Source organism: Charadrius vociferus, unplaced genomic scaffold (assembly GCF_000708025.1).
Source record: "Charadrius vociferus isolate BGI_N301 unplaced genomic scaffold, ASM70802v2 scaffold68, whole genome shotgun sequence".
NCBI lineage: Eukaryota > Metazoa > Chordata > Aves > Charadriiformes > Charadriidae > Charadrius > Charadrius vociferus.
This window is the reverse complement of record NW_009649946.1, coordinates 2,932,056-2,944,280: the sequence shown is the minus strand read 5'-3', so window position 1 is coordinate 2,944,280 and position 12,225 is coordinate 2,932,056. Positions and strand designations below refer to the sequence as shown.

General features: G+C 36.8%; 1 protein-coding gene across 2 annotated transcripts in view; it reads right to left on the bottom strand.

Annotated features, from left to right (window-relative positions):
• MLLT4 (myeloid/lymphoid or mixed-lineage leukemia (trithorax homolog, Drosophila); translocated to, 4) overlaps positions 1-4,880 on the bottom strand; it is a 92,431-nt gene extending 87,551 nt beyond the window's left edge. Inside the window, exons 1-3 of one of the 2 annotated variants that reach the window (XM_009891456.1) lie at positions 4,683-4,880; positions 3,031-3,146; positions 1,359-1,522 (exon numbers count right to left, since the gene is read on the bottom strand). In XM_009891456.1, coding sequence (XP_009889758.1) covers positions 1,359-1,522; positions 3,031-3,146; positions 4,683-4,857 — 455 coding nt within the window. In that variant the 5' untranslated portion in view covers positions 4,858-4,880. The remainder of the gene's footprint in view (positions 1-1,358; positions 1,523-3,030; positions 3,147-4,682) is intronic. The other variant, XM_009891458.1, reaches the window with a different exon arrangement.
• Positions 4,881-12,225: the final 7,345 nt, after the last annotated feature.

Here is a 12,225-nt window from a genome sequence, read left to right as displayed (position 1 = left end):
AGTTTAAATAAAAAGAAAAAATTGTCATTAATAGCCTTAAATACATATATCCTCATCACTTCATAAAGCACAAAAGGAAAGTCGAGTCCATACACATAGATCCGTTAAGTTGTTCTAAGATGGTATCTACATGAACTTCACTTTTGCTGGGATTAACACTGTTCATATACCCATACTCACCTGAAATAGACAACAACCATTTTGAGAGCTTTCCATAACCAACAGAACTGCTCATATTACTTCAGCAGACTCATCAGGAATACTATGGGAGAGGGTGAAAGGAAAAAAAAAAAACAAAACCACCAAACCAACCCCCCGCCCTCAAAGGCATTAAATAAACTTGATATTATACCCCTAACTTGATTCTGATTTACAATATTGCAAATCATGTGGAAGCAGAGCTGGCATGTGCTTGCAGCTCATGCTTTTGCTAATGCACCTACATACAATTCTATTTTAATTTAAAAAAATTAAGATCAAGATAAGTCATGACACAGAATACTGGGAAGATCACGCTGACATCTGAAGAACATTGCAAACATATCCATGAGGACTAGTACTACACATATGAAGAAAAAAATCATGAGCTCCAAAAAAAAAAAAAAAAAAAAAAAATCAAGACAAGCAGCTAAATCCTCTACTCTATGCTAACCAGTTGACTACTTTCTTTCCTCTTTGAGAATCTGATATCAATTAATAAGTTTTCATCATTAATTTTCTTTCTGAGTATGTTAAAACACCACCATTAATGATTTTTTTCTGGTGTATCACATATGAAACCTACAGAATCTGATACAGAGAAAAAGTTTAATTCAATCTAGACCTTTGTCAGCTTTCTAGTTCTAAATACAGTTATTCATGCCTGACTCTTGTGCTCCAGTTTTCTGTACAAGGATTACTGTACGCCCTGCCCTGTCTCAGTGAACAAGACACAGCAGATTTGGGAGCAAGAGTTGAAGAACCTAGAAGACTGGCTACGGAAATACGTCTCAGAGAAAAACATACTGATTGTCAAGTGGTAAGTCAAATGCAAACACACACACATACTAATTTTTCTGGCAAAAGACAGAACAATCAAACACAGGGAAAAGGAATAAACCCACTCTACAGTAAATGTTCAAAAATAAACACAGTGCAGAAAGTCCACATCACCAAGCATGTGTCAATTTCCGTACAAGGACAAAGAGGTGGAAAAAAAGAGATTACCCTCACATATTTTGCTTTATGATAATATTGCACCCAACTTACCCCAACAACTACTTACTTTTGAAAGAAACAACAACTTATTCGGTAGAGAGGAGGAATCCTCTAAAGTAAGATGTAGGTTATATGAGCTGATCAAAGTTTAAAACACTTACATATCATCCCCATGAAGAAGTCTATCATCTTTATCTGATGCTTGCCGCAACGCCTCCTTTTCACGCCTCTTTTTTTCTTTTTTTTCTTTTTTTGAGAGAGTTCGTTTGAAATTCTGAATTACTCCCTCTTTTTCTTGTTTTTCAGGGCCATTACTCTGCGCCTTCTAAAAATAAATGAGTTGAAAACAACTTTCAGGATTTTTATTCCAATGAAAAGTTAATATTGGTTTTAATTTTCCAGATAAATCCGATTAAGACATAGTATCACTAACACAAAAACAACCCTCCAGACAACAACACTGCATTACAGAGGGATGGGACTAATACCCTTTGGAATAACATAGAAGGTAAAAATAATTTCATATTCCAAAGTAGGTATGAACAGAATGAGCTCCTTGTACTCCAGAAGGCGAAGAAACTGCAGAATTTTACTTGAATAATGCCTACTATCTACTTGGCCTCCAAGATTAACTGAAACAAATTTCTGCTTCCCAGTAAAAATACTTCACAAAACAACACTGTGCTTAATCTGTGTTGGAGTATCTGATAAGAATAAACTGCAGGAGGAAAAACATCATAGAGGCCATTTCCTCTATGGTATATTTTTCGGAATTGTCCTTCCGGTGTTCTCCAATTTCTGCTCCTTGCATATACAAGATAACCTGTCATCTTAGGCTCATTTGCCTTCTGTGAAGAAAATAATAGAAGATAAGAAAGAAGATGCAGATCTTTTTGCTTTTATTAGGAAGTGAAGAACACAAAGAAGGAAGACTGAAGATCGCTTAATTCAATTAATAGGTATAGCAAGTCTGGTAGACATAGTGCAAGACATCATTAATTTTCCCTCCCCACCTCTAACATGGCTGTATCCTGTAGTCAAAAGTGTATAGTAAGTGTAAGAATAGCTCATGTCCCTATAGCCAAAGCACCTTTAAAATTAACAAGCTTCAAGAGCAAAAGAGCAATTCAAGAGCAAAAGAAATTTAGGGCTCAGCCCAAAATGAAAACCTTGTCTAAAGGTAGCACACACTGAGCAGCATATTTTCTGTAGCCATAAGCAACAAAGTTAGATGTAATATATATAATTATATGACTTCAGGAGCCAAAGTCTGATCTAATTTGATGTTTAAATAGCTAACATTAAAAAAAAAGCTTTTGTATAACTGATGTTCACATGTCAGCATTTGGAAGGAAAAAAAAAACCAACCAAAAACCCTCCCCAAAAGGAAATGGGCTCCCATCAGTTTTGTGAAGAAATGGAATGTTACCTCGGGAGGTAACAATTTTTAGTTATTTAACTCCCTCTGGCATCCCCTTTTAAAGGCTCTGCAAGAGGTAGGATCACCTCCTAGGTGTTTGGCCTGATATACTATTAGAGGAAATTTTTATTTCATTATATTAGAACAAAGCAAGCTCGAAGTTCTCTGGGCTTTACGTGCTGCAGTACTAGACAACTTCCTAGATCAAAGCATCACAAGCCATCTGAAAGATCACAAAAATGCTGTGTTGTGAAGATGCATTTTAAGCATTTAAAAAGACTTGCTCCAGATACCAAAGGTCATTATTGGCAGTTGTTTTCAGGAATTAGAACGGGAAAAATTATGTTTTGCCATATAAAGTCCCACAAATCCCAAAACTGCTGTTACCACTAGCATACTCCTTAAAGACTCACCTTTGGAGGAAGTGTATCATTTTCATTCTTGAGAACAAATCTTCCCTCTCGATCATCTTTGTTCCAGTTTAATTGTACAACAAGAGGCTTCTCATCTACATCTAATCTTCTTTCTTCTTCAAAAAAATGAAAAGCAGTAACAGTTACTTGGCCCCTCAAGAATAAAGATGTTTAGAAACAAGTTATGCTCTTAAAAAAACAAAAAGTTTGCTGAACAGTATACACAAGTTGATGCTTCCCTAGTAAGTTCAGGGACAGAAAGCTTGGGGAGGTAGAAATTTATGTTCAGCAATCAGCCTAAATGTATTCCCTCTATCTATATAAGCTAAAGGTCCACATAGTCTTCCATACCTCCTTTGTCAGAACTGAAGTCTGGCAACACAAGATTATCACTTAGGAGGAGAAGTTATACCTACAGTTATACTGTTTCAAACTTTATAACTTCATGAGACTTCCAAATACTCATTTTCCTTATTTTAAATTTAACCAGCCTGATTGTGGCCCAAGAACTACTATTCTGGAAAGACTGCAGCAAAATAAACCAGATTATGAAATAATAATAAAAAATCCACTATGTACATATAATAGAAAAAAATTCAGTTAGTATATTTAGTGTATTATTTCTATTATAAGTATATGAAAAAAACCTGAGAGTGTTTAAAAAAATTAAACAAGAAACACTATCATTCCTATTGAACGAGGTGTCTCTCTTACGAACCATGATTTAGACATCAGGAACTCTGCAAAGGAAACCATTTCATTTTGACTATAGATATAGTGCTAACAGATTTTTAAAGAAAACTAAAGCAGAAAAAACACATACTATTCATTGCTTAATTAGTGATGACACATGCACTTTTCCCTAATCCCGCATAATTCACATCAAGTCATCGTTCGTACGCCATGAAGTGACATATATCCCAATAAATTTACATTCTCAATCTCAAATTAAATTCTTTTCAGTCTTTCAAAAGATGAGTTCAAGGCAGTTAAACCACTTGTGCAAGCTTCTGAACTATAAAAAAAAAAAAAAAGGCAGAACAAAAAGCTACTTTCCCCTATTTTTGTCTCCACCACCACACACTACCACTTTCCAATCTGAAGCTTTCTACTGGGGTGGGAGACAAATGTTAGCAGGTATCTAACTAGCCTTTTGATGCTAAGTTCTTCACAGGTAACATGAAAGGATCTGTTTAAGAACACAGTGGCTTCAAACAATACTATGTTGAACTTCCCCCAATATAGCAGCAAAGGAACATGCATTATAAGGCTACCTATGAGAGCGCACAACATCAAAGAGTACATCCTCAGTTCTTTAAGTGCTCCAATTTAGCACTCCTATTCTCCCATTATGAATTTAGTCTTTACCTACTAGTCCTAGAAATAGCAACCCTCTCACAAATGTCAACAAATTAACAGGATGTCAAGTACAGCATTTAATAGATCATAATCCAAACTAATATAAACTGCAGGCCAGACGTGTACTTACATTCTGAAATACCACTCCCCACAAAACAATTAGTAGCAACATACTTAGGAACAAAAACCTCAAGTCTTATGTGGTTCAGAAGCTGAAATCTAAAGATACTTTGGCTGAGGGTGGATAGGAAGGCGGTGCGGATGCAGGAAAGGTTTTGTGAATAAATACTAACCTCCGCTGACATGCACCTCATAAAGTGAGTATTTAGGGGATGACAACATTCGCATGTCTGGTCGAAACTTCTCTGCAAGAGTTTCTATCACATCTTGAGTTGTGGCAGTACTAGAGACACGGATACATTTTGTTGCAAAATTTCCAGCTGCTTTGTCTTGAAAGTAGAATCTCATTACTCCATGAAACTCCAGATCCTGTAAAGAAATAAAAATACAAATCTGAATGCTGGCTAGCAGTTATAAGGTTCATGATGAGTTCTTTTATTATTTATTAGTTACAAATATATTATGAAGATATCACACTGGTTTTCAAAATTTTCAGGACAGTATAATGTACTAACTAACTAACATGATAAACTTAAAAAAACAAGGATATTCTGTAAAAATAAATTAAGTACTCTATATTACTGGAAATATTTAAAACTTGATCTTTAAGTATTCAAATTTACAGCTATTGTCATGTTTACCTGAAGGAGAATTAATAACAACTTTTTTTTTTTTAAACCCAGAAATGTGCCTTCAGACTGGTCTCAATACATTTTGTTACACGGAGCAGACCTCTGTATCCCATGTCTGTAAGAGCGCAGGCTATAGATGCTCGAGGAGCTGGAAGGTGTCTCAAAGAGAACAGCTTTCTCTCACAGCAGTCCTAAGCATCATCTTTTCTCTCCTTCCCCCCACCTCATGCACTCGTCTCTCTTATATTGGCATCCATTTGTCCCAGAAACACCCTGTTCAGGAAGCTAAATCATTTGATTTGTTTGTTGCATTTTATATTTTCAGAAAGGTTTGTCTTTGGTACTGCTCCCTAAACACTCTGGGAGGGAGAAAAGTTCCAGTACCAACACAAGGTGAAAGGGAGGGAAGAAAGGGACTGCAACTGTTAACCAGGTGGCTACACCACAGCTGCAACGTTGATCTATTCAAACTATCATAAATTCACATCCTCAAATATTTTCCTTAGCCATCCAAGTCCTGTCCTCCGCTCCAGCCTACCAAACCGCAGGAGGATACTGGCTGGTCATGCAACTCCATTACTGGTCCGATCTCAAACTCCAAATGCAAATTTTCGTTCCCCAGCGGTCTCCACCTCACCGACTCGCGCCCCTTGCGTAAATCCCAGTGCTCATGCGGCCCTTTGCTCAGGGGGAATCAAGAAGATTCAAGTGCCCTAGTTGACACTGCCAAGTTTACTCTGTGGTTTAATAATCATTGCTCCTGTCTTCACTTTTCAGAGGCTTTGAAATACATATACCCTCAGGTCTCAAGTGTAGATTTCATGCTAAGCACAGCCCTTTCCAGTGCTACATCCGATCACACGAAAGTTTCTCTTATGGAGTGATCATCTCATGGCCCTACAGCTTGTGGTAGGTTTGCTACTACTAATGTGCTCAAAGATAGTTACTATTTAAGACTTTTCCAAATTTACTCCTCAAATTCTTTTGTTCTATCTCATGCTTTTATATTCTACTTTCCAAATTTTATATCCTTACAATTTTCCTCATTTGGGTATTACTTCAGCTTTCTAATAACTATCTTTGCCTGATGGTCAGCCATGCCACCTTCCCTCCACACTTCCCTTGATAGCTGCCATGCTTTTGGTCTGTACCTCCAGCATAGCATCTTTAATTCTCAGCAGGTGGTAAGTACTTTGCTACTACCTGCCTCTTTTAGCTTTAGCAAGCTTCCCTAGTGCAGCTATGCTGGATTTCCAATCGAGTTGGAAAATATTGCAGTTCCTGCAAGAAAACTAATCTAAGCATGTTATGATCCCTAGTATGGAGAGCCTTCTTGCAGCTTCACATTGTGAGCTGCATCCCACACACTCTTTAGAACCCATTTCAACGGTTGCCTCTTCTGTAAATGCTCTTTAACCATGAGGCTTCACAAAACGGCCACGACTATTTTTATAACCAATTTAGAGTTTTGACACACTTGTTTGGTGGTTGCAAAAGATGACAACACACGAGCTTTCTGCAGAAACGTCAGGAAGCATAATCATATCCCGTTTACTTCCCTTTACACAAGATTTTCCCTACCACCATTTCAAGGCACTGCTGAAGCAAGAATTAAGAGAGATAATATGCATACTGCAAATCTCTTTTCAGGAGTTAAGTATTAAGTGAGATCCTACAGACAGATAAAGTTCCATTTGATTTTTTTTTAATTTTTTTTTTTTTTTAAAGGAGAGGAGACTACTGAGAACACATTCCACTGTCCACTAGCCATACTTTTAATCCTAAAGATTTTATTAATTCTCTACAACAACATAGCAGTACTGGCAGAGATTCAAGAGCAAAGGAGTGCAACATAGACCCATTCAGAGAAGATCTAAAATTCAGCTCAAGAGGCTCTCTAAACTACAGGGGTGGAGGGAGGGGTGGTGGTGTTGTTATTATTATTATTATTAAAGTTTTATTGCTAAAAGTTATTTCTACTTCCAGACACTAATAAAGCAGGCAGGTGACAAAACTGCATTGTGAATACTCAAGATACAACTTTAGTATAAAGTCAGGTTTGTTTTCTTTTTAGAAAATAAAGTAATATGTTCCTCTGAAGAATTGTCACTTGAGTTTTATTTCATCACTTTGACAATCTGGATGTGAAAACGATGGAATGTACTGACCACTCGCTGTCCATTTCCCCCCATCCTCTTTTACAGCAGCTTCTTATTCTGTGTCCCCACAGCCCATAGCCACCCCACCTCAATTTTCCAAAGTTTTCCATTAAAAAAAGACAGACTGCACAACTGCATCCCAATGCTTTACCGCTCCCAGTGTAGAGCTCTAGTTAGTTTAATGTTTCTTTTGCAGTAAGTTCCAAATTGTTCCTTTGGCCATTGCTAGAGTATTACAGTGCTTAAATAAAAGTGTTCAGTGACATGAAAGTCATTGGTTTCACATTTCAAAAACTTAGGAAAGTAGATGACAAAAAGGAAAAAAAACCCAACAAAACACACAAACACCCCTGCTCCCTCCATTCTTCATCACTATTATATATCACATATATATGTGTGTGTGTATACATATATATACACACACATATATATGTGTATGGATATATATGTGGATGTATGCGTCTATCTATCTATCTGTGTGTATACATATATATACACACACACATCTATATGTGTATGGATATAGATGTGGATGTATGTGTCTATCTATCTATATCTACATCCAGTTCGAGACACATTTAACTTTCTGGCCATGTGCTTAGCAGATCAATAACAAAACACACACAGAGACCAATGCCACTCCCACATCAAGACAACAAGGTAGGCTTCACACTTAAATTTCCACTCTCCACTCTAACTCTGTATTAAAGCCTTTATTTTTGAGAGGTACATTTCATCCTCAAACTCCCTCACTTCTGAATTTCTTTGTCAAGTCTGCCAGGTAGGTTCACTGCAGTTTATAACATGGACTTACTATCAAGAAAAGAGGCTAAAGAATAAAAATCACTTGCCCTAAATCAAACAGATATGCAAATATCTGTTAACATTACCTATCATACACTTCTAAGTAGAGAAATCTCCCCAAAACATTTACAAGTCTCTTAAAACTATCTTTCTCTAAAGACCAGAACTGCCATTTATAAATTACCAAAAAGAAGTCAAAATGTTTTCTGGTTTTCAAAAGTGACTAATTACATAAGCGTATGAAAGCTCTTTTAAGTTCCTCTCGGGAGTTATATGCATCACAAGCAATTTCAGCTTTCTCATCTAATCACATTAGTTATTTTATGTAACTTCTGTGCAAGTCTGTGGCTCCTTAGGAAGGACTGTGAGGATACAGAACAGTCTTCGGCTACAAAAGTACCGTCAATTTTCACAAAATTGTAACTCTGATCATCTAGACTGCAAAATACATTTTTTAAAGCACCTAGCAAAAGTTAGCTCTTTTTAAGCCTTTCAAATAATGAATAACGTTTTCTTTAAATACAAAGCCTAATTATTCTTTTTATTACTATCAGAAGAACTTAGAGCAGTTTCCAAAAGTATATCCTACTCAAAAGCAAGTTCCAACTTCACACAATTAAAAAAATCAGCAGTTAACCACTGTTTCTTGGTTTTACAAAGAAAAGTTGTATCACCTCATTAGACAGAAAAAAAGAAATTATAAAAGTGCTTCAACTACTTAGTTATGACAATTTCCATAAAGTCAACAACAGTCAGTGACTGCTTCAAAACCAACAGGTTAAGTGTTTCAAAAATATGTCTTCAGAAAAACAAAATATGAACACACAAAAGCATCAGAATGGCACACTTGAAACAACAACCTTCACAATAGCAAAGGACTTCAAATTCTACTAAATCTCACGAAAAGCTTTGATGAAACATTCTTAGAAAACATCTGCGTGTTCAGTGCTATCGCCCTCCTCTGACATCCTCCTCGATGACCTCAGACCATAATCAACTGAAAAAGAGCACTACAAAAGCAGGAAGCAAACAAACTTTAATACATAACAGAGTCTCACAGATGACTTAAGTCACATTTAAAACTGAACATGTGACACACAAGTTTTCAAATCAGTCAACATCAAAAGTTTTCAGTGAAGCTTCAAAGTGATTCTTGTTTCTCAAAATGGGTTGTTTGATCTTTAAATCTAGCTTCCAGTTACTTACTGGAAGTAGGTATTTCTGCTTTAAAGCAGTAATTGGTAATAATCAAGATAATCACTCAAAGTTATGTTACACAGAAATGCACACAAGTAAGAGAGTCAGCAAAGCACATCTCAAGCTTCCGTCTCTGATTACACAGGCTGGTTACATACACATACGAAAAGTGTTAACAGTTATGGAAGACTTAAGTATTTAGTACTTCAGTTATTTGAAAATCCCCACACAAAAATAGCTCTCCCCCTCCCCCCCCTGCCCCCCCCCAATCATCCCATTCTTTTTGCACAAGGAGAACACAGTCAAGAAGGAATAGGAAAAACAAGTAGAAAGAGATAAAAAGAATGTGCTGTAAGTGAGGTATGGAAAAGATCTGCAGCGTGACACAATGGGATTTGTAGCAGGGAAACCTGGACTTCCTGAAGAATCAAACAGAGAGGCTTCTGCAAACAAAGCAGTTATATCCAGGAGCAGTAATCCATAGCCATGCTCACGTATGAGAAAGGAAACCCCTCCTGTAAAGTGTCAGAGGAGGCAATGAGGGAGTATTATCCCAGTATGTAGGACGCAGCAATGAAAGAAGATCAGGATCACTATTCCCACAAGCCAAGCAAAGAATACTCGCAGGCTTTTAAACTACTACCCCATCAACCTCAATCACAAAGCAATACGTACTTCAATAATTAAGCATATTACACACTATCCATTTTGTAAACTATTCAATCTCTTGAGCAGTACAGAACATACAAGTTTACCTACAGAAATGCTCATCTGTCACCCCTCCAAGAGCCCATCTTTGATCTTCTTTAGCCACATTGATAATACTGTTTGCCTTGCAAGCAGCATTCTGCATGACTGCATCTAGAAAATACCAAAAACCAGCACTGAGAATGTCACATCTTTCTTCCTACCCCATTCAAATTCTACCGGCAAAAACCTACAGAAGACTAACTCCTAAATAAGCTGTGATTATTATTCAGGTACACATACTTGGTGCTCAGGACTTTTGCTAATAGAATATAAATCACAAAAAACACGCCCAATCCACAACGCAACAATTGGAATTAAAGCAAATACAAGTTAGTTTCAAACTAATCCAGGTCACAATATTGATATAACGGGTCAGCACAACCACAGTATTATCACTGTAGGATATTCTGAGACACTCACGTAATGTCTTTGTACCTGACCTATTGTCAGTCTACACAGTGAAATGGAATTGCTCCCTTGGCCTCTCCAAAAGCCGTAAGTATGCAACAAATCCTTCCAATTCTAATGAATATATGAATAATTAAAAAAGAATTCCTACAAGACTTTAAAACCCAAGCATATTAAACCACTAAGGGAGTACACATTGAAGTGACATGAGGGTAAAGTTTCTAGCATACATTCCCAGGACTGAATTCTCAATTTGAAAGTAAAAGATAGACAATATTTTCATACAGAGACTCTACAGCCAACTATCCAAAACCAAAATCCAAATAACCTTTGGGGAAAAAAATAATAAAGTCCTGTTAACTGCTATAAACTGTTTTCCACGTAGTGGAGAAAAGCAACATACGTGCTAAGCTACAGTCTTTCTGAGACCTTCAAAAAGCACAGATCAAGACTAATGAAAGAATACCCTAAATGGTTCCAAGAGAAGAGAGGAAGAACAATACAGATGGAAAAAACAGCTCCTATAAAAATCATTTTCCTCAGCCTTATTTCCTCTTCCAAACCTTTGACACCTGGATCAACAACGACCTTCCACTACAGAATGACTCATTCTGCCACAACAATTTACACACACCATAATGTTCACAGAAGCGGGACCAGCAGCTGAGCTTTCTATCAGAGAGAATTATCAATAACCCACAACACAAGGAGCATAACTAAATTAAATCCCATCTTTATTTTCCTGAAGAAACCCACATCTTAGGAACCAGCCCCACTACAATATGAAACAAAGCCTCAAGATCAAAAAACAAGCGGTACTACAAACATTTTTATAATAAAAATGTAATGCAATGAAGTCAGTGCAAACCCCACTGCAGTGTATGATAAATGCTACACAACTAAAATTTTGAACTAAGGCCAAAATTCATGTCTACAAATATAACTAACACATACCCTAAAAAAGGATTTACTTTCATAAATGCAGCTTGAATGCCCATGTGGACCTTGAATTATCACTGATGTAAATATTCTACCATATACTTTATATGCATTCTCTCTACTTCCCATTACCTATCTGCCCACATAGCAAGACTGATTAATATAATAACTCTGGGGATGAAACAAACATTACTTCAATCTTGAATATTTTCCTGGTGAGTTACATCTTACAGTTAAAACCCCCCAAATTTCAGAACAGACCCAATGTCCTGGTTTGAGGTAAAACAGGTCCCTTCTGGGGTGCCCCACATCCCCAGTGGCCTGTTTGGCCTAAACCACAACACCCACCTACATGAGGTAAATGAACCAGAATATTTCCTACCTAAAAAAAAATAAATTGTTTTCAGAATTTTGTTTTGCTGAAGTCACCAAACTCAGTATGCAACCATCAACCATGCTTCATACTGAAAACACTTAAGTTTTCGTAATCTACAAAAGGCATTGTTATACAGGCAACATGAAGTGTCTTCAAGCAAAATTTATGACTCCAGAAGCAGCTACCATCAAACATAAACAAAAATCTGCCAAGGGTGCTCCCCAAAAGCATTTCAGGCTTAACCTTCTAACTCAATTTTCAAACGTACAGTAAATGATCAGCAAAATCTTAACAGCACTTGTAACACACAGCAACTGTCTGCCACCTGCAGGATACTTTTTGTTAAGCTGAAGTGGACAGCATCATTTAAGCGCTCACAATTACCTAGAGAAAATGTAGATTGCTCTTACAAAATAAAATCTACAACAGTTAACTGAAAAACAAAAATATT